This window comes from Loxodonta africana, chromosome 2 (assembly GCF_030014295.1).
Source record: "Loxodonta africana isolate mLoxAfr1 chromosome 2, mLoxAfr1.hap2, whole genome shotgun sequence".
Taxonomy (NCBI): Eukaryota; Metazoa; Chordata; class Mammalia; order Proboscidea; family Elephantidae; genus Loxodonta; species Loxodonta africana.
Window position 1 is genome coordinate 123,714,091 of NC_087343.1, and position 21,666 is coordinate 123,735,756.

Below are 21,666 nucleotides of genomic sequence, written 5' to 3' on the forward strand. Positions count from 1 at the left end.
CAGTAACCAGTATGGATGTGGTAGGAGGCACAGAGCCTGGGAGGTAGCTGCAGCCACCCAACAGAGCAGGCTTGATGTCTCCCTGGCCTGCCAGTGTTGGAGGGGGTCTAGCTGCAGACCTCTGGCCCAGGACAGCCAACAACTCAGAGGATGTATATGCCCCCCAAGGTCTGGAAGGGCAGGTTGTAGGCTGGGAGGCACTAGTGAAAGTGAGATGTTTCTGCCCACCTGACCTGGCCTGGTCCATCTTTCAGGTGACCCTGCTGTGGCATGTTCCTGGAGCCTGACAATCCACTAGCATTTCTGAGTACTGACCCCACATCCACTCACTGGGTACACCAGCTTCCCAGCCTCTGGGTATAAATGCTTGCTCCCAGGTGGCCTGGTGGGTCCCTCCAGGACTAGTCCACACAGACCCTACATACAGAGACTTCCATTGCTGTTGACACCAGTGGCATCTATCCGCTCAGACGCTGCTTCCTGACTTCTGGTCCATTTGCTAGGACTAGAGTTCACCCTGTGTTGGGTTTTGGGAGGCAAACCCCTATATCTTGGGCATACTCTTCCTCTCTTTCTCCCAAAGTGACTTTTTTTCAAGCCCACAAAGAAAAATCCAGCAACCAGCCACATCTTCCTCTGGGCAGGAGTGGTTTCAGAGTGGGACATGGCCACTATTTTCAACACTGCACAGCTGTACTTGGTTGAGAATTGGGTTTGCAAGCTAGTAGGCCTAAGGACTCCCAAGAATGCATTTCCTACCAGGAAAAAGGGATGCTAGCAAGGCTGGGGATGGGCAAGCATCATCCTTGTCAGAGCATGGAGACTCCCAGAGACCAAATAGATTTGATTATATTGAACACAGCAACTGATTTTTTTCTAAATAAACATACAGGAGGAAATGGTAATGGCGTCTGTTTCTGACGGGTATCAATTGACCCCAAATTGGAAGAAAATCTAGAAACACAAACAAGCACACGAGAGAGTGCTTGGGCCAGCCAGGCTTGTAGAGAGAAGGGGGAGGGAGGGAGACAGACAGATTTCCCCATTATCTCTTTCCCTACCAAGTAGCTTCCCTGTTTATTGCTCCTTATCAAATGTGGTTTCAGTAATGGTAAGGGGGAGAGTAGCTATCATTTTGCAAGTCCTTATTCAGTGCTAAAGGAGCCCTGGTGACGCAATGATTAAACAGTCGGCTGCTAATCAAAAGTTTTGCTATTGGAACCCACCCAGTGGCTCTGCAGGAGAAAAACCTGGTGATCTGCTCCCGTAAAGATTGTTGTTGTTGCTGCTGCTGTTGTTGTAGTCTATTTTGACTCATTACAGCCTGGGAAACCCTATGAGGCAGTTCTACCCTATGAGTTGAAATCAACTCATACAACAACACAACAGCAACGTTCCATGCCAAGCTTGTGCTAAGCCCTCTATGTACGCCCAGCCCTATGTACATATCTTACTTAATCCTCCAAACAACCCTATGTGGAAAGTACTGTTATTATCCCCACTTTACAGATGAAGCCACTGAGGCAACTTGTCCAAGGCTACCCAGCCAGGCAGCAACAGAGATGGGACTCAAACCCAGTGGACTTTGGAGCCTGTGCTCTTCAGTCTTGCTTTATCTCCTCTCTCCAGCCCTAACCTATCACCTCATGCCCTGAACTGGCCCAGGAATTGGAGGGAGGTGCCCCAGGCCCCAGAAAGCCCGTTCCCATTCTCCAGGAGTCAGCAAAGCTAGGCAAAGAAAGTGCTCCATCCCCCCAGGAGGTCAGGAGTGAAGCTGGAGGGGGGGCCTGCTCTGCTAACATCCTCACAACCCCTGTTTACAGGCCATGCCCTGTATGGTGTTCATCCTAGTGACCTGTCACCAACCAGCAAGATAAACTCTGTCAAGTCACAGCGCATCACAGGCCTCATTTGCAAACCGCTGTGCGCCTCTGACACTGTTCAGCAAGCACACCCGTGATAAAAGGCCTAAGAGTAATGGGCTTTGTGCTTCGGTTTTAATTTCGTAAATCTTCCTTTTGTTTCTTGGTCATAGGCTTGTATACACATATTTGTTCTGAAGTAATCCAGCTCTGGGAGTGTACCTAATTAATTTAAGCAGGGCTTGTTAGTCCTGTTAACTAAAACTTCCTAATTTGAATACTTGAGGCCAAGTATTCAAAAGCAGCCTTTAGGGTAGGATTAAGGCAAACACAAGCTGTTACAAAATGGATTTGGGGCCGGTTTTCCCAAAGCCACTGTGGGGCCGCGGCTGTGAATTCCCTGCACGTGTTCCCCGTTCCATGCAGCACTCATTGTAGGCCAGCAGGTAGTAGGTGCTCAGTAAGTATCTGTGTAGCGGATAGGTGGACAGATGGACTAACAGGTCCATCTAGTTGTACTGTACATTGCACACAGGAAATGCCCAACCACTATTTGTGAGTGAGATGGACGGTTGGAGGGAACGTTCTCTGAGACCAAGGGGTACGTCTCATTGCAATAACCTCTTCTTCTTTCCCAGGTGACACGTGCACCATGGCTGAGTACGCCCGCCTGAAGAATGTCCTTCTGGCACTCCGGACCCACCTGCAGCCACTTGGAGAAGGAGACAGCAAACAAGACCTGGCCTCCCAGAAGCGCCTCCTGGTGGAGTCTCTGTTTAAGGACTTGGATGCAGATGGCAACGGCCACCTCAGCAGCTCTGAACTGGCTCAGGTAGGTATGGCACTCAGTAGAAGTTGAGTTAGGGAGGAATCCAGTTTTTCATTCAGCGTGTAAATGGAAGAGAACACGGGAGATGCACGTGAGGAGAGCCGTTTGTGACTGTCTGCATAGCAAGGGCACAGAGGAGGTCTCTCTCCCTCAAGAAGAACCTTCTCCACTCCTCCTGGGAGTTGGAGAGCTGCTGTTGAGGCCTCTGAGAATATCTTACAAACAAAATCATGTCAGTTTCTTCTCCCCACCAGCCACCTTCAGCCAATATTTATACAAATAAGCTTTGAAGCACTCTCAGCTAGCTGGCAAAACACACACTTCAGAGGGGCTAGTCTCTGATGTTTTAATTGGGAAATATATCTTTTCTTCCTTGAGCTTTTTACTTCCCTTGGCAGGAAGGTTAAAAGGAAGCAGCATTGGGTTTCCACCAAACATCTTTGTAGTTGTAACTTGAGTGTCCCCAAATCCTCTACCCTGTGACAGCCCCCTCTCTATAGTATACAGATGTTCCTGGGTGGTGCAAACAGTTTGTGGTCGGCTACTGACATAAAGGTTGGTGGTTCAAACCCACCCATCAGCGCCATGGAAGAAAGGCCTGGCAGTCTGCTTCTATAAAAAGATTACAGAGCCAAGAAAACCCTGTGGTGCACAGTTTTACTCTGTAATACGTGGTGTCACCATAGGTCGGGATTGACAGCAACAGGTTTGGTTCTGTAGTATGCAAACACAAACAGTCCAAACCTCACTGCTTGCTTTCAGGAAGCTCTTGGTCCACCTCCAAGCACTTCTGGGTCACCCCCACCCCCAGGGACTTCTCACTTTCCCTTGCTGCCATGCACAGCTGCTGACTACTTCTAGAGGCCCCTCCAGCCAGCCTGCTTTGCCCCAAATCAGACACTGGTCCTCCATCCTGCCTCCAAGGCCCACCCTGTGCAGTAGGGAGTAACTGCATTTTACTGAGGCTCTGGAGTTGGAGGGATGAGGAACAGGGAGGAATTACAGTTGACTAGATGGCAGATACCCCTTCTCCAAAGCCCATTACCAGCAGGCCCAAGTGCCTACCACTCCTGCAGTTGTTGGAGCCCAGTATCGCAGGCAGAGTCCCTTCTCTCTGCTTCTGCCTGGTCCCACACTCCACCCCCAACTCCTGCCCCTTGGCATGGTGAGGTGAGTACTCTGCCCTTTTACTTTCTCATAAAGCAGAATTTCTCTCCTATTTTTCTGTTTTTCCCATCTAGACTCAGACATTAATTTTGCGAATGAAAGGGCCTAATTCAAGAGTTTTCCCAAATGGAAGAGCAGTCAGCCCCTAAGGTGAATTCTGCTCCCTCTCCAAGGGCTGTGGGTTGGAACACAGCACACATGTCCCTTTGTCCAGCCACAGGGCGGTAGAAGGGTGGTCAGTATCTGCAGCATGAAGGAGCATGGAAAGAGCAACCTGGCTCCCTGGGGCTACACTCAGGCCATTGCAGGGAGTCAGACTGGACAACCCCGTCTGTGGCAGAGAGGTCTGCACCTCTGCTTCTGCTCTGCTGGCTTGCTTCTGAGGATCTGGAGCTCTGGAGCCACACTGGCAGGTGCACAGGTGTTCAGGGAGGACTAGGTCAGGCTCCACTGGCAGAGTAGGGAGGCAGAAGCAGCTCTTCCCTGGAGGCCACAAAGTGTCCACCCAGAGGATAAGTGATAAGGATGAGTCCCCATCTTTGATGCCACTCTAAAGAAGTCCCAACATGGCACAGTGACTTACCAAGGCCTGGTCATTAGGAATGATTGGGGTGGGAAGAACCCTACCATTTATTGAGCCTCTACCATTTGCCTGACACTAAGCCAGGCCTTTTACTCATGATGTAGTTGTATTTATTTCTTGAGGCTGCAGTAATAAAACTTGAGGCTTAAAACAACAGAAATGTCTTCTCTGCCAGTTCTGGAGGGCAGTAGTCTGTAATCAAGAGTCACGCTCTCTCCAAAGGCCCTGGAAGGAGAAATCCTCCTTGCCTCTTTCAGCTCCTGAGACTCCAGGCGTTCCTTGTCATTGGATTTAGGGTCTACCTGGATAATCCAGGATGATCTCGTCTTGAGATCCTTAGCTTAATTATATCTGCAAAGACCCTTTCTCCAAATAAGGCCATATTCACAGTTCCCAGGGATTGGAGCATGGACATATCTTTTGGGGGACCACCATTCAACCCACTGCAATAATAAACACAGAATAGTTCCTTGCTATGTGGTATAGTGACTAAGAATGCAGACTCTAAGTTCAAGTCCTGTCTCCAGCATTTACTAGCTAGTGGATCATGGGACACAGCCTCACCTCACTGTACCACCATTTGCTTATCTGTGAACCTCACAGGATCCTTGTGTGGGTTTAATGAGCTAAGACACATGAAGGAATGTGTCTGGCACAGGGTAAGTTCTCAGTAAATGATAACCCGTTAACCAGTTGCCATCAAGTCGCTTCCGACTCACGGGGACCCCATGCATGTCAGAGTAGAACTGTGCGCTATAAGGTTTCTGATGGCTGATTTTTCTGAAAGTAGATCACCAGACCTTCCTTTCAAGGTGCTTTGGGTGGACTTGAACCTTCAACCTTTCAGTTAGCAGTCAAGCCCATTAACTGTTCACACTACCCAGGGACTCCTCAGTAAATGAGAGTGGGAAGTATTATTGTTATCATCATCATCATCTTTATTATTATTCTCTCCTTAAGCCTTTCCACCATACTCTGTTGTTAGGTAGGTAATGTCATTAGCCTCATTTTATATTTTCACATGAGGAAACTGAGGTACTAAGAGATCGAGCCACTTGCACAAGTTGTGTTCACTGCTGAGGAAATGGTGGAACCCACAAAACCCGAGTAAGGAGAATCTGCCCAGAGGCTTTGGAAGGCAGGCTTCCTGTCTCAGAGCCCTCCACTCCTGCGGCACCACGGGGCCAGAGCCTGCTTCTAGGAGCATGCTGGGAATCACAGACCCCAAGGCACACGCAGGCCCCACGCTGCTCACCTATGTTTGGGCAGCACATACAATCCACCCAGGGCCTGTGTCTCAGGAGACCTGCCATCTGCAACCCCAGCATACCATCCTGCCAGCATGTCACCCTTCCATCAGCACTCAGCCCCCAAGAGACAGGGACGGGGACGCACAGATGATCTAAATGTTCTGAGAAAAGCATTTTCCCAGAATAACTCAGGTCCTGTGGGTTACAGTTGCCAGCAGGAAGAACCACCTGCCAATTCTGCATGCTATAGGCTGCAGCTGTGAGGATGGTGCACGACCAGGCAGTGTTCATTCTGTCGTACACAGGATCTCTGTGTGTCAGAACCCACTGGACCGCACTTAACAGCGACACAAGCTGTGGCAGAGTGCACCGAGGGCAGACAGCTTTTGGCTTACCCCAGACAGAGGCATCTGTGGGCTCTTGGCACCCAGGCACCCACGGGGTTCCCAGGTATCTGCCAGGTAAACAGAATCCTCAATGCACATTGCTCTAACCTGGCAGAGGTGTGCTCCAAGGCACCTGAAGCCATTAACAAGTGTGGTAATTGGACTATGATTTCCTCTTTAAAATTTAATGTATTTAAAGTCCATTTCATAAATCTACCGAGAAGAGCACAGCTAAAATGGGCCTTTCCTTGACACTGAATCACAGGAACCAGGAAAAACTCGTCAGTCCTCTGAAAAGTTAATCAATTTCCAATGCAGAAATAGACAAGGGGAAATTTCCGTTGTCAGAAGATTGATCTGGGGCGTTTCGGTTGATCTCCCTTTATTGAACACTCTAACTTGCTGGATGAAGGGTCATTTTTTTAACATTATCACATTAAATTGCCTTTAATAAACCAGGCCATGCTGAGAATGTTACATAAAGAGGAAATGCCTCTATCCCCCCACCCCTGAAAAATAAAATAATTTCCTTTCTTCTGAGATCCCCTTCTGAGCATGTTCCTTGCAAGAGCTCTAATTCCAGACATACCAGCTTCGGCCAAGTGGGGGTAACTAGAATTTCTCCCTGTAGACATCTTTGGGCATGGGGCTGGTCATGATGGGCAGCCCTCTCTGTCCTGTAGCCCAGGGCACAATCAGAGAAGTTCACAAGGCCCACCCACGGCCCCCTACCAGAATCACCAAGGACCCGCCTACAGCCCCCTACACAGAACCCCATTTGTGTCCCTGGAACGATGGGGTAGGCAGAGAGGTGGGGCTCAGGCCTAGGTCTGTAGAAAGACAACTGCTCCTCTCAGGGGTGTGCTGTGGCTAGGAGGTACCTTCCTGAGGTTGGTAGGAGCTGGGGTACTGCCAGGCATAGGGGCATGGTATTGGCGTGGGGGTGGGGGGGACAGTAACCTTCCTGCACTACAGCAGCTGGGAACCAAGCAGCCTCAGTTCCCCACTCTGACTTCAGCCACTGTTGACTCCATTTGTGCCATCTTTTCTTCTCTGTTTGCCCATCTATATATCACAAAGGGGTAGACCAGGTGGCCTCAGGATTCCTCCTAGCTCAGACTGTCTGGATTCTGTCTGCTCAGATATTAGAGGACAGACCTGAGCTCTGGTTCAGACTCTGCCCCAACTACTGTGTGACCTTGCGAAAGTCCCTTTCCCCCTTTGAGCCAGTTTGCTCACCTATAAAATGATGGACTGGACAAGTCAAAACCAAAGAGCTCAGGGTGTTCTTCCTGGAGTCCCGGCCCCTCCCTCAGGCCCATGATCACAGCCCTGCTTAGCACTGTTTTCCAGCAGTGTCCACAATACTGAACTCACTTCGGGCTCTGGCCTTGTTTCCCCTCCTCGCCCCATAGCATGTGATGAAGGAGCAGGACCTGAATGAGGACTTCCTGGGGTGCTCACTGGGTGACCTCCTCCACTTTGACGACTACAACAGTGATGGATCCCTGACCCCCCGCGAGTTCTACACGGCCTTCCGTAAGTCAGGACCCAGCCAGGGGTCCCAGGGGGCAAAGGGGCTTGTTTCTGCACCAAAATGGTGCCCTTGATTGTCTCGAAGTTGGTCTCTTATACGGGTCAAAGCTGTTGAATTTGTTTTGCAACAAGCCTGGTCTTGAAGAAAAGAAAAAAGGAGACTATGTGGCGGAAAGGGAGTGCTTACCCTTTTCCCTTTTTGAGAAAGGCTTTTCTCGTTGTTGTTGAAGTAATCCAGGACTCTGACTTAAGCGTGGCTGTGAGGGTACTGCTGGACACCCTATGGATTATGACTGCACATGGAGGGGAGCAGATTTTAGAGCCATTGGGAGACCCCAACTGGGGGCAAATCCTGCAGAAGGGCCCCAAAGACTTAGCTGGGCAGGGGCAAGTTGAAAAGAGGTGGGGGGATCCCTGGAGAAGAACAGAAAAGCAGAAAGCAGAGGAGGTACACTGGGTAGCCCTCTCTAGGGTCCCTGGTGCATACAAGAGTAGACAGGCTGACTTAATGACGTATGTCTTTTCCTTGAGGTGATCTCCCAAGAGATTACCCCCTGTTACCCATAGGCAGAGCTGGGACAAGGGTTCCCAGAGACGACAGATAACTCCAGACAGAGCTTAGCAGTAAGGAGAGGAAAGGGCAGTGCTGTGCCCAAACTTGGGACTGGAGAGGACATTCTTGGCCACAGGGAAATGAAGCCCCTTTTTGTTGGTAACAGCATTCAGGCTCTGGCCAAAGCAGGTGATATATGTGTGCCCACATGGCATACCCTCAGACATAACCTACAAGCCCTGGACTTTGAGAGGTAGGTGTAAGACACCCAGGGGGCACTGAGTGCTCTGAGCCATAGATCTGGCATCCTCCTCCCCAGCCCCAAACCTCTTCTGTTTTCCAGAAAGGTATTCCTGTTTCATGTTGACATTTCTTTGAGCTGTTGTTACTCCAAACATTCATAAAGCCTGAGAAGGAGTCCTCGTGATTCATTGGCAAGAAGGGCCCTTATGGCAAATAGAAGAGGTACTTGTACGACACAAGAGGAGAGAAACCAGCATGACTGTTCACTGTGGGAAGTGTCTGTGAGCTTGAGATAGGGGTGCCTTTCCAGTCCACTCCAAAATAGAGTCCTATTGCCAAGGACCAACATCCAAATTACAGGACTTTGCTTGATGGTCTGTGACTGTGCATGGCTTCCCATCATCCTCCTTCCTGCCCACCATTAAAACTCATATCTGCTTACAACAGTTCATAATAAGGTATGAGTGACAGGTAGGTTTAGTCTGCTTTGAGAGGTGTTTGCTTTGTGAATCAAGGAGCTTGCTCCCTGGAATAGATCTCTAAGTTTTGGAATATGTGGACATAATCGGCAGATCCCTAGACACGGCTCATGAGAGCCAATTGTGACATTTTCAGAAACTTTGCGAGGTGGTTGTCAAACATCTGGTATCTTAAAATTGGCCATGGTGGGATTGTTTTAATTACACCACAGGAATTCACACCATATAAATGCTACCAGAGCAGAGGAACTTTTGCTTCCAGAGAGCCAGTTGTTAATCATTGACTAGCACACCACTGGACAAGACCCTCCCTCCTGTCCTCACCTCCCTCTTCCTGCAATATCCTCTGCATCCACCTTCCCCAAATGGACACCCCTTGATGACTCTAATCCCAAAGGACATGAAAAAGAAAAGAGTAGAACAGCAAGGACAGATTAAGGGAGAGCTAAGTCAGGAAAGAAGCAGCGTGTTTCCCGCGGACAGTTCTAAGATGTTCCCAGGATGCTTCTTGGCCTCAGGCCCCCCTGCAAAAAGGAGTTATGAAGGAAAACGCCAGTGCATTTTAAGAGCCAGACCAAGGCTGGGATTCAGGGGACATCCCAGGCGTCACTACTCATGTGTCCAGGATGGCATCGTTATGCAGAGAATGTCACTGTGTAGACAACATTCTGGTACCTACCAGGGCCACCGCAGCAGCCACTGTCCTATGAGCCCAATTCCTGGAATTCTGTCAGGGGTCACACAGAAAGCTATTGGCTTTACTCTCAAGGAAACAGCAGCATCGCTGTTGCCCATGATGAAAGACAAAGCCCCAGTAGCTTCCCTAATGAAGGTCATTATAACCACCAGCTCCATGGAAAAAGAGGGATGTCACCACTTCACCTCCAGCCATGTGTCCCACACATGGCAATGTGGTGTGTGCTTCCTTCATTCCTGGTTATTTTTTGAAAAGCTTTATAATGACCATTCTTAAGCAAATTAGATTCTGCTGTCGCCTTGGACTTGTTTTGAACCAGGCAGCCAAACCATTCGTCGTAGCCCAACCCAAACAATAAAAATACGCAATAAAATGTAAACTCGCAGCCATTAAGGAAGCCACAAAATGAGTTAACCCAGCTATAAAGGCTTGACACGCAGCCACTCGGAGCACGCTAGGATCAATGGTTTTTCAAAGTCATAGGAACTCCCAACTGAATTCCCATAGCTTGGGGAATAGATTTATGGTTCAGTGAATTTTAAATAGGTAATTGAAATGAGACATATAGGTACGACTTATTATCCAGCAATCGATGGGCATTAAAGAAACCTTACTAAAACCCAGGAAGTAATATTTCACATATTTCAGGAAGAACATTTTGGATTTAATTTTAAAAACTGGAGCTGATGGGTTGGCAGAGGTTGAGACTTCAAGGCTTTATTTTCTAGTCTCTGTTTTTGCCAGAGTCCTTTGGTACAAGCCAGGGTCAGGTCAGTGAGGTGACTCCAAGCTCAGAAGCCTCCTGAAGCAGACTGGAGCACTCCATTAAAGAATGAGTTTGGTGGTGTTTTCCCTGCAGAAAGGGGGGTCTCCCAATTTACATCTTTCCATGCAGCCGGCCTGGCCTCACTGGGCCAGTGTTTGCCATAGTCTTTGGCCAGGTGAGGGCAATGCCAGGAGTCCCATGGCTGGAGGTAGCCCATGATGGGCCAAGCCCCCTCCATCCCAGCTCTGCAGAATAGGTGACCCCCTGGGGAAGGGGCGAGGGCAGGTGGCCTGAGTGGTGATGGTCCCTTAGCCACAGGAGATGGTTCAGTCTCTCTCAGGCTGTCAGATGGAGCTAAGGCCTCAATCCTCTGTCTCCCTACAGTGACGGGGGTGAGATATGAGAGGGCCCTCCTTCTCTTCCTCCGTTTGTCACCTAAACATTCCAAGCGCTTTCAGCTTCCCAAACCAAAAGCTGATCTAGGGACTAATGGCACAGTGTCTTTCAGCACGTGCCCTCTCCCGCCCTCCCCGGCCCCCAACAAGAAGCAGAGCCGGCAGTCCTGGCTGTGAGGTGGAGGCCCAGTCTCCAGGGTCCCTGGTAAGCAAGATGCCTGCAGCTGTCTGTTCATCGCCACAGGTTGTTCTCAAAGTTACTCTTTTAAAAGGCTGCTCAATAATGCATGGTTTTTTGCACTTTTTTGAATGCTCAGCCTGGGATTGTGGGAAAAGCATGTTGCTTAAAATGAGGATTTTTTCTCTCGCTTTCAATTCATTAGAAGTTTCTTCTGCTTTTTAGAAAAATACTTGTCCTTTTAATTAATCCTATGAGAGCAACCCTGGCGAAGGTGTTGGATCCAAGGGAAGGATTTGGGCCGCTGGCAGTGCTGGATAAAGGGCTTCATCTGTTATCGTTTGGGTATCAAGGAGGAGCGTCTGCACTGGGAGGGCCGCAGGGTGGGGGGCGCTGACAGGTTGGAGTCCAAACCCCTCCTTTCCCTCTGGCACTTGTACACTCCAGGCAAACAGAAAATAAAGCAGTGTTTTCATCTGATTAGTGCGGTAGCTCTGTATCCAGGGCAACTCGGTGAAACGGGTGAAAGATCACCTGGTGAATATACAGCTGTTTTTCTGCTATCATTGCCGCAAAAGGCAAGGATGATGCAGCTTCACTGTCCCCTTCATTATCCTCTGGAATGAATAATACCCGGCATATTCCAGACACCAGGCCAGGCTCTCCATACGTGCTAGCTCATCCATTCTCGCACACCCCTCCAGCCACGAACGTGAGGTTAAAACACAATGCAAACCTCCCTCACTACCCATGTCTAGGTGGCTCCTTGTCCATCTGGGTGAATTCAGACAGGGCGTTGAGATGGCAAAGATACTGCTTTATCCTCCTCGATTTGGTTCCTGCGTTTTGGAGAGTGCACAGCAAGATTTCAGATGGCATGGGATTTATCCAAAAATTTATCTGAATCTATTTGGTTCTTGCATTTGGAGAGCAAGAGATAGCTGTGGGCTGTTTGGTTTTGTCTGAAGTTCAACACCATTGGTGCTGACAACCCCCTGAACTCCAAGGGGAGAAACTGGTTGCCTCATGCAGGACTTGCAAATCAACTGGCCAAAAAAATTTTTTTACTCCTCTTTGTCCCCAAGCATAGGGAGAGGCACTTCAAGGAGACTACCATGTGAGTTTGCTGCATGTCCCCAAAGCCAGGGCCCAGTGGACTGGGTTCAGAGGTCATGCCTGAGGAATTGAAAGGGAAGGACTGTATGCCACCTAAACGATTTTGCTTGTCAATATTTAGTTAGTATTGGGCTGTTAAAACTCAAGTAGCATAATAATAATAGTTAACATTTATCATGTGTCAGCACCGTGTATTATATCCCCATTTTACAGATGAAGAAACCAACTCAGAGACATTAAGTAGTTAACCCAAGGTTATGCAACCAAAAAGCAGCAGAACCAGGATTGAACCTAGTGTGTCCGACTCAGAAACCTTCTCAAGCATCGAATACATTTTGCAATTCATCAGCATTTTCTAGTGAGAAGAATCTCACTGTCCCTGCAGTGGATTTCCCTAGACTTCAATCCCCAGCTCAAGTGCCTCCTCCTGCAGGAAGTCTTCCTCAATTTCCCTTCCCTCCATGGAGCCCCACACACCTCCTTCTGTGTGCCCACAGACCCTGGGTTTACCTCTACATAGCAACAAGGCCGTGGCCTAATGGTTAAGAGCCTGAGCTCCTGAGTCCAAGACCTGAGTTCAAATCCTCACTCTGCCACGTACTAGCTGTATGACCTTGGGCAATTCTTTAACCAGAGGTTAAGCTGGGCTTCAAGTTGCCCATCTATGAAATGGGCACAAGCGTTTTTGTGTGTGTGCGTGTGTGTGTGCTTTAAGTGGAAGTTTACAAATCAAGTCGGTCTCTCATACAAAAACTTATATACACCTTGCTATGTATTCTTAGCTGCTTTCCCCCTAATGAGACAACATACTCCTGCTGTCCACACTATAGTCCCCGTATCCATTCAGCCAGCTTCTAATCCCCTCTGCCTTCTCATCTTGCCTCCAGACAGGAGGTGCCCACATAGTCTCATGTGTCTACTTGAGCCAAGAAGCTCACTCCTCACCAGTATCATATGCTATCTTATAGTGCAGTCTAATCCCCATCTGAAGAGTTGGCTTTGGGAATGGTTCCAGTCTTGGGCTAACAGAAGGTCTGGGGACCATGACCTCTGGGGTCACTCTCTTCTCAGTCAGACCATTAAACCTAGTCTTTTTACTAGAATTGGAGGTCTGCATCCCACTGTTCTCCTGCTCCATTAGGTACTCTCTGTTGTGTTCCCTGTCAGGGCAGACATCGGCTGTAGCCAGGCACCATCTAGTTCTTCTAGTCTCAGGCTGATGTAGTCTCTGGTTTATGTGGCTCTTTCTGTCTCTTGGGCTAATATTTACCTGGGCACAAGGGTTATTTGAGGATTAAATGAGATAATATATGTAAAGTGACTAGCATGATGCCTTGCGTATGGTAAGTGCTAAGTGAACATTAAGCAGGCTAATGATGGTGATGGAGATAGGGATGGGGATGATGAAGATTGTTAGCCCATAGGCTCCGTGAGGCAAAGGCTGTTTTCCTCACCATGTACTTATGCCTAGTTGGGGTCTGGCACCAGGGTCCCCTTGGTAAAATGTTTGTGTTCAGTGAAGGAATGAAGTATATGGAGAAATACGCTTGGCAAGCAGAGGAGTCCAAATATTACAGGACTATAATCAAGAGTCCCAGAGGGTCTTTGCATGTCACCAGAGGGTCTCGGGGGAGAGGGAGCAGAGGAAGTGCCTTGTCGGAACCCCACAGCTGGAGCCCCTGGTAGGAGAGCATCAGCCAGGCCGGCCCAGGCTAGCAAAGGCATCCATCTGGCTGCCCCAGCAGCCTGGATGTCCCCAATTCACTGGATAAATGAAGGACTAGGGCATGGGGTGACCCCTGCTGCCCACGAGGGCCTAATGATGCCTTAATGAAGACAAAAGCTTCTTATTCCATAAAGCAACTTCAGGCTCCCAGGGCCACTAATTGGCCGTTCAGCCCTCCTCAGGATAAGTGTTCTTCTAAGCCGCCTGCCTGCCCGGCTGCTTAATTACCTCCATCTGACAAGTGTGTGTGGCGATAAGGCTGCTGCTCAGTGCTGCTCCTCAGCCCCCGTGGAGCCGAAGACCCTGGCTGTGGGTGGTCCAGGCATAGCCCATGGCTTCCACCAGGAATTCAGCTTTGCTGTCTCTGTGCAAATCCATGCACCTTGGGAAATAATTCATTGGCTTAGAATGTGGGTTTGTGTGTCCTCTGAGCTCAGCTCCTCGGAACCTGAAACACACCAGCACGACCAGCGGGGCCCCAGGGCCACCTCCTTTCCATGTTACAAAGGCAAAGCCAGACACCCACACACAGAGGAAATCACAGCCTATGGTCTGGGAGCCTGCGGCCACAGTGCGCCCAGCTGAAAACAGTAGACCCTGTTGGCTCTAGGACCCTCCAAACTGGGCCCTGGCGGACTGGCAGGGCAGGCCTGCAAAGCCATAGAACACAGAGGCCCAAGCTCCCTGACTCAGGTCAATGCCAGAAATGTGAGAAGTGACCACTTGCCCAGGAGCCCGTGCCTGAAGCACCACTGTTATTCGACCAATGTACAAAGACTGAGTATGTCTGCCCTAAAGCTAGTGTGGGCCAAGGCTCTATTAGAGGAAGGAGAGAATCTGGGCAGGGAGGTGAAGACCCAGACTCCTCTCTGGCTCAAACCACACTTGGAGTGTCCAGTCTAGGGGCAGGCCGGCCCTCCGGAACATCTGAGAGAAGTCTGAGCTGGGAAGAGAGGCCTTGCATGAGAAAAGGTCCAGGTACTGAGCTAGAGAAGCCTGGAAGGGAGGAAAACCAGGGAGGTGTGTTGGCATTTGGTCAGCAACCACTAACAGAGCCTTCTCTATGGCAAGCACGAGGCAGGGGTACAGCTGTAAGCAAGACCATACCAGGCCTTGCCCCCATGGAGCTGGTGATTGAACAGAGAGGAAGGTGGGAGACAGACAACCAATTAACAAAGCAGGGGCTGAGAATGAATAACTGGGTATAGGACTGGCAGAGAGGACCTACTCTCCACGGGAATGTCAGGGAGGGACATTTGGCCTTAAGACCTGTAGACCGAGTTGGAGATAAACAGGGAAAGAGGGAAAAGGAAGGTGTCCCAGACAGACAGATGGGAAAGTGTGTGGTCCTGAGGGGGGCAAAAGGCTTGGGATGAGTGAGTCACATGGGAGGAAGCATCTGGATGGTGGCGCCTCAGAAGGCAGAATCAGGCCACAAGGCGGGGGCTAGGAGAAGGCAGATGTATCATACATGTGAGGGAAGACTCTGCAGCAGCCACCCTGCCTTGCTGGAGTTGCCTTGGGAGTGGTGAGCCCCATCACTGCTGGGGCTTCAGCCCAGGCAAGTCTCTGGAGAGGGGCCTGAGCATCAGCTGGAGAGCTGGACTGGGCCTTGGAGGCCCCTCTCACCACTGGAGCAGTGAGTTGTCCAGTGAAGATTGTTGGGATGAAAAATGAGCAGGGCTGTGTCTAAGGTCTCCCAGAACTGATGTTCCAGGGCTGGAACCCTCTCCTTCCAGGTTCTCCCTTGCTACATGAAGACAAATACAACTGAGGGCATGCGCACACACCCAACTGCCCCAGCTGTGTTAGCAAGGCCATTCGCAGCCCCTGGGGTGGGTATTCAATGAGTGCCTCCCCCCACTCCCATGGAGCATGGAGAGCAGGGATAGGATTATGGGCCTCTTCTTGCCCCCCTCCCACCATGGAGCATGAGCAGCAGGGATAGGAGAATGGGCCTCTCCCCCCCTACCCCCCACCCGCTACCATGCAGGTAACAGGCTCTGACCTGGAGCAACCTCTGCCCCTCATCACACTGTGGAGGGGTCGATACCTGAACCAGAGCTGACACTTTGCTGCCCTGTTGCCCTCCACTGGTTTCTTCTCCTTGTCTACTCACACGTAGAAGTTGCAGACCTAGACAACCTCTTTTCCATCTCCAATGGTCTGCTCCTTACAGCTGCATTGTGGGACCCAGCACTTTCTAGCCATTGCCTGGAGCTGAGTCTTCAAGCACTTTCCATTTTACAAAATCCTAGCTGGAAGCTGTCAATGGCCTCAGTGTAGAGCAATTGAATAGTAGAAAATGAACTAATTACAGGTCGTTATTGAAAATCTATTATACACAAATTGCAAAGAAAACTCGTTAAAATATGATGCTTTGGTGATTTTTTAGAACCCTCCTCTAAGAGGGAGAGACAGGGTGGTGTGGTTGGATACCTGTTCATCACTGTTCCCAGGGTAAGAATTCCCGGCAGGGCTGAGAACAGGGCCTGGGTCTGATGCTCACTGTGTCCCATAGCCCAGCCCCAGGCGCACCACAGAGAAACTTGACATTTTGCCCAGAACAAGGAGCTCTCTGAATGTTAGTAAATACTCAGAAACACCCAGGAATAGCTGAAGAGGAAACAAAGGCTTCCATTATGAAGATCTAAAATGAGAACAATTTGAATGTCAGCTTTTTACTAGGATAACACCGTATTGTACTCGTAAATCTCAGTGTTTTTGCAAAGCTTTTGTGAGAATTCCAAAGGACTTCAACATGCAATTAAGCACTGAAGGTCACGGTACCAATTTCCAAGCCTATTCTCTTGGATTGGCATGTTGGGAAGGCTTGGGGTGAATGGCCTGGCCATCAGAAGCCCAAAACTCAAAGGGGATTCTGACACAGCCAGCAGAGGCTGGCTCTAGGCAGGAACCCAGAAAACAAGCTCAGGACACAGTGCTGCACCCCACTGCAGCCTGCCAACAGTGCCCTCATCTCAGTGCAGGTATGGCCGCAAAGTGCGTGGCATGGAAATGGCCAGGTGTTCTGAAGTGTGGAGAAGGCCCACCTCTGCATGTTTCTGAGAGCTAACCACCCCCTTCTCCTAAGGCAGAATCAGCCTAGAAAGGATGCTTGGAGCACAGCTCAATCTTGTTGATTTTCCTTCCCCTCCAGCCACCTTTTTTCAGGCTCTGTGACAGGATCCCTCCCTAACACGCAAGGCCCAACTCGAGGGCCACACACAAGGAACGAGGTGTGTCCTGAGGTTAGGGAGCAGGGGAATTAAAGAGGGACTCCACTCAAATGGGATCTAGAAACTAACTGGGTGGGCAGCATGTGGGTACTCAGAAGCCCCAGCAGCAGAGCAGTCACTGGCAGGAGGTGGCTAGAGAGCTGGGCCCTGGGGACAGACAGGGCCTGGACAGCAGAGAGAGGCATCCTCTCCTGGGAGAGAAGAGAAGGGCAGCGCACGCCCAAGCTGATGCTCCTCTCAGGGAAAGCCAGGGAGAAGCAGGCACTCAGGCAGCAGATGAGGGGTGAGTTGGAGACCCCAAGACCACTGGCTGGTTACCCACCTTCTTAGGCTTCCTCTGCATCAGCAATACCTGCTGGATCACTGATTCTTACCTTATAGTGGCCCATACTGAGCAACTTTCCAGCCCCAAAGGCTGAGGGTGCTTACCCCTGGCCCAGAGCCCAACTCCTTCCCAGGCCTTCCCTCTGGGCTGAAGGAAGGGAAGATGGTAAACCCAAACCAAACCCATTGCCTTTGAGTCAATTCCAACTCACAGCAACCCTATCAGATAGAGTAGAACTGCCCCATAGAGTTTCCAAGGAGCGCCTGGCAGATTCGAACTGCCAACCTTTTGGTTAGCAGCCATAGCACTTAACCACTACAACACCAGGGTTTCCGGGAAGATGGTAAAAGAACTGCCCCATAGAGTTTCCAAGGAGCGCCTGGCAGATTCGAACTGCCAACCTTTTGGTTAGCAGCCATAGCACTTAACCACTACAACACCAGGGTTTCCGGGAAGATGGTAGAGAGGCTAAAATAGAGGCAGAGGCCATGGAAACAAGAGTGCATGAACAAAGATAGCAGCAGAAGGGAAGAGACAGTATCAGACCCAGGAGGCAAGAAAGGGCCAAGGAAAAGCATGGGCTGCCTCTAAGGGCAGGCAAGGTTGTTACTGCATGAGACATTTGTTCCAGCTGGAGGACAGGCCAACAGAGGAAAAGAGAGAAGCTTAGATCTTTCCATGGAGTGAATATTTAGCCTGGCACGTTGCCATTGTTAGTTGCTATCCATACAGCCCCGGCTCCTGGCCACCTTATGTGCGTTGTAGATATTGTGTGGATTCATCTCATTGAGGTTTTCCCTCATTTTCACTGACTTTCTGCTTTACAAAACATGAGATCTTTTTCTAGTGATCCTGATGACATGTCCAAAGTAGGTACTTCATAAACATTTGTTGAAAGGATTAAAGACCATGATGGATGGTTGTGTTTTATGTCCTCCCCCCCAACCCCCACCCCCCACCCTGTTAGTAACGAGAAAAACGTTCAGAATGGCTGCAGTGGTTGCTGGAGAAAATGAAGAACAGACAGTCAGAAGGTTATCTGTGATGGGGAGGTCGTCTTATTTACCCGTGTTTTTTTTGGCACTAGCCCAGGTTAGTGCCCCCCATGGTTCCACAGGCTGTTCTAGTTAGCTGAACCACTGGGTTGGTAGAGAAAACCAAAATCAAACCAAACCTACTGCCATTGAGTCAATTCCAACTCCATAGGGTTTCCAAGCAAACTGCTACATCTTTTTCCTGCAGAGCTGCTGGCAGTTTCAAACCATAGACCTTGCAGTTAGCAGTCTTTCACTTTAACCACTATGCCACCAGGGCTCCTTGGGTTGGCAGAGAACCAAGCCAAACCAAACCCATTGCCGTTGAGTTGATTCCAACTCATAGCAACTCTAGGACAAAGTAGAACTTCCCCATAAGGTTTCCAAGGAGCAGCTGGTGGATTTGAACTGCTGACCTTTTGGTTAGCAGGGTTGGCAGAGAGGGGCCATGTAATCTGTAGTCAACCCTCGACCTTTACAGTTCCCACCCATGCTCCATTTCACTCACTGCTGTCCTGGTGGGACTCAATTTTTCCCCAAAGCTGACTTTCCCCTGGACAATATAAAGTCACCTCCTAGGTCCCTCTTTAACAGTCAGGATGTGACAAGTCCTTACCAAATGCCTCCCAGACGCTCCCAGGCCCAGGGCCAAGAGGTAGACTGGGATTCGAATGCACCTTTGCACCTTGCAGTAAAGTGTGTGGACCCAAATTTCTTCTGATTTTCTTTCTGAAAGGCCTAGGGGCTTGGAGGATCATAGTAGTCAGTCTGAGCCCCAGAGGAAGGTGGAAGTTGGCTTTTCTGGCTATTTGTGTTCTGGATAAACAGGATAAACAGGAAGAGGGAGGCTGACGGGCAACATGGCCCATGGATGGGAGATCCTGTGTTCTGATTGTATGTAGTGGGAAGCAAGCCTACCACTGGCCACTAGCCGTACACTTTGTGCCCTGGGCTCCCGTTTTATCTCACACAGGATTTACTGGGTCTCTGAGAGCCTCAGGGTTCTGCCTGTACTTATAAAGGATGATGTCATCTTTGGACCTACGGGATCCAGGTTAGGACTGGGACAGGCAAACACTCATAATTAGCTTGTCGAACCATGGGCTGTACTCAGTGGGTACAAGCAGGGAAGTTTATTCTCCTCCTCTGCCCCAACTCTACAGTGAACTCAGAGCCCTCTCATATCTGTGGGCAGAAAAGAATGAAGGTTGAGGACCGCCCACCAGCATTAAGTAGCCTAGTGTTGCTCTTTAGATCATTGGACACTTGGTAGTAGTTTTCCATTTCAGGCTTCGGTCAGAATCATAACACATCAGGAAACCCACTCAGCATCCTGCCCACTTGTACCTGAATCTGCCCAGGGAGGCGGGTGGGAGTGGGCGTGCAAGGGAGTGGGTGCGCAAGTGCTCTGGGTAGCCTGCAAGCTGAGCCCAGGAGAACTATTTCTTGCCAGATGGCACAGGCATTTTGTCTTCAGACAGGTGCTTCAGGGAGAATAACTGTTTGTACACTTGTCAGAATTGCAAATCGCATCCAGGTGAGGATGGAAGTAGTGCCCAGAGGACTCTCTCCCTGTCTCTGCAGGTGGCAGGAGGGGTAGGGTACAGGTGCAGGCAGTTCCAAGCCCCTCCACGATCACTATCTGAGTGGCGTCCCTAGGCTTTCTTGTCCTCTTTCCAAACACTCTCAAGCCTCTTCAGACCAAGCGCCCGTTAGCAAGTTCCTGATGGCTCTCCAGGGCTGGCTGCTACCGAGCAGCACCACGTCTGACCCACACATTGTGAAGATAAGGAAACCGAGGGCCAAGGAGGGTGGGGGCCTGTATGAGGCCCACAACTGCTGGTCCAGAGCCCAGATTCCAAACTGAATCTGCCCAACTCCAGACTTGGTTCTTAAACAGGACCCTGGCTACCCTTCTGCTCTACCAGAATTCTCTGGAATCTCCATTTCTTCCCCCAGAGGCTCGGATCCAGAAAGACTCCGTGATCTGTGACTCGGGGTGGGACAGAGGGTGGGCTCAGTGAGCCAAAGCCCTTTTTGAACCTGTTCACCCACAGGCTGCTGCAGGGGGCAGGACCCCCCACCAACTTCCTCTTTCGGGATCCCAGTGTCTGTGTTCCACAGGTGCTTTCAGACACATGTTACACAGGCCCCTTTCAGACCACCCCATGAAAAGAATCCTTTGGGACAGGTGGTCTTCAGCTGCACAGGAAAAGGCAGGGCCCCAAGGAGCAGGCCTGTCTTTCAGGACACATGCCCCCAAGTTCCCTGAGTGGCCAGGTTCCCTGCAGAGGAATGCTCTCTGCTCAAACACAAACCCCATCAAATCAGTCCCTTCTCAGTTCCCACAGAAAATACACTGCCAGAGGCTCCTCTTGTTAGCCACGTTCAGCCTTCTCGTTGGTCACAATCTTCAAAGCCCACCTCTGTACAATGGTGTTTGCAGACATGATGGGGCTTGACAACAGGTTCAAAGTCAGGGGAAGTCACATCCCTGCCTTTCATGTATGTTCAGACGTGCCTGTCCCTTGGGGTAATCTGCTGACACCTTGGCGAAGCTGACAGCTGCCAGAGGGGCTGGCACCAAGCTCAGGCTGAGGACTATCCAGGCAGCAGCTGCATCGGGCCTGGGCATGTGTGGGGCAGCCTTTGCACAGCATAGGCCACAATGAGGCATTTAAGAACCAGTGGAGGTGACCCATGGCTAGCTCAGACCAAACGAATGAGGCAGGCCAGAAGCTGGGCCTAAAAGAAATGTTGTAGTTAGCTGCCATTGAGCTGATACCAAAGCAGAGGTGTATCTGTGGAAAATGGTGCCTGTGGCAAGGGTTGAATTTTCAATGGTACAGGGCCTTTCCAATGGTAATAAGCGCCCTGGGGCAGTCTCTTAGTTATGCCCCCCCACTTCAGTTTCAAGATGAGTAGATGTTGATGGTGGTGACGCATCAGGAGAAGCACCTCCCCCTCCACCCTTGTCTGGCTGCCTCAGTCAGGTGCCTTTCATGTTTGTGGTGCCTTGGAATGTCATTCCACGCCTTGTCTGGGACGGCCTTGGACTTTTGCCCAAGGGCAAGTGCCGCCCTCTGCTCAGTGGTGCCCCTGCTTCAAGTGGTGCTCTGGCACATGCCATGCCTTTCGTACGTTAGATACGCCTCTGGCATGGCAACCTCACATGCGCAGAAATGAACTGCCCCACAGGGTTTTCAAGGCTGTGACCTTTCAGCAGCAGATCCCAGGACCATCGTCCAAGGTGCCGCTTGGTGGGTTCAAACCTTCTAGCTAGTATGAGCACTTATATTTGT

The 21,666-nt window shown here is 50.2% G+C and overlaps 1 protein-coding gene across 1 annotated transcript in view; it reads left to right on the forward strand.

Annotated features, from left to right (window-relative positions):
• FSTL4 (follistatin like 4) overlaps positions 1-21,666 on the forward strand; it is a 486,914-nt gene that overhangs the window by 347,555 nt on the left and 117,693 nt on the right. The window contains exons 5-6 of the mRNA XM_003405014.3: positions 2,501-2,694; positions 7,493-7,616. Of these exons, the coding sequence (XP_003405062.1) occupies positions 2,501-2,694; positions 7,493-7,616 (318 nt within the window). The remainder of the gene's footprint in view (positions 1-2,500; positions 2,695-7,492; positions 7,617-21,666) is intronic.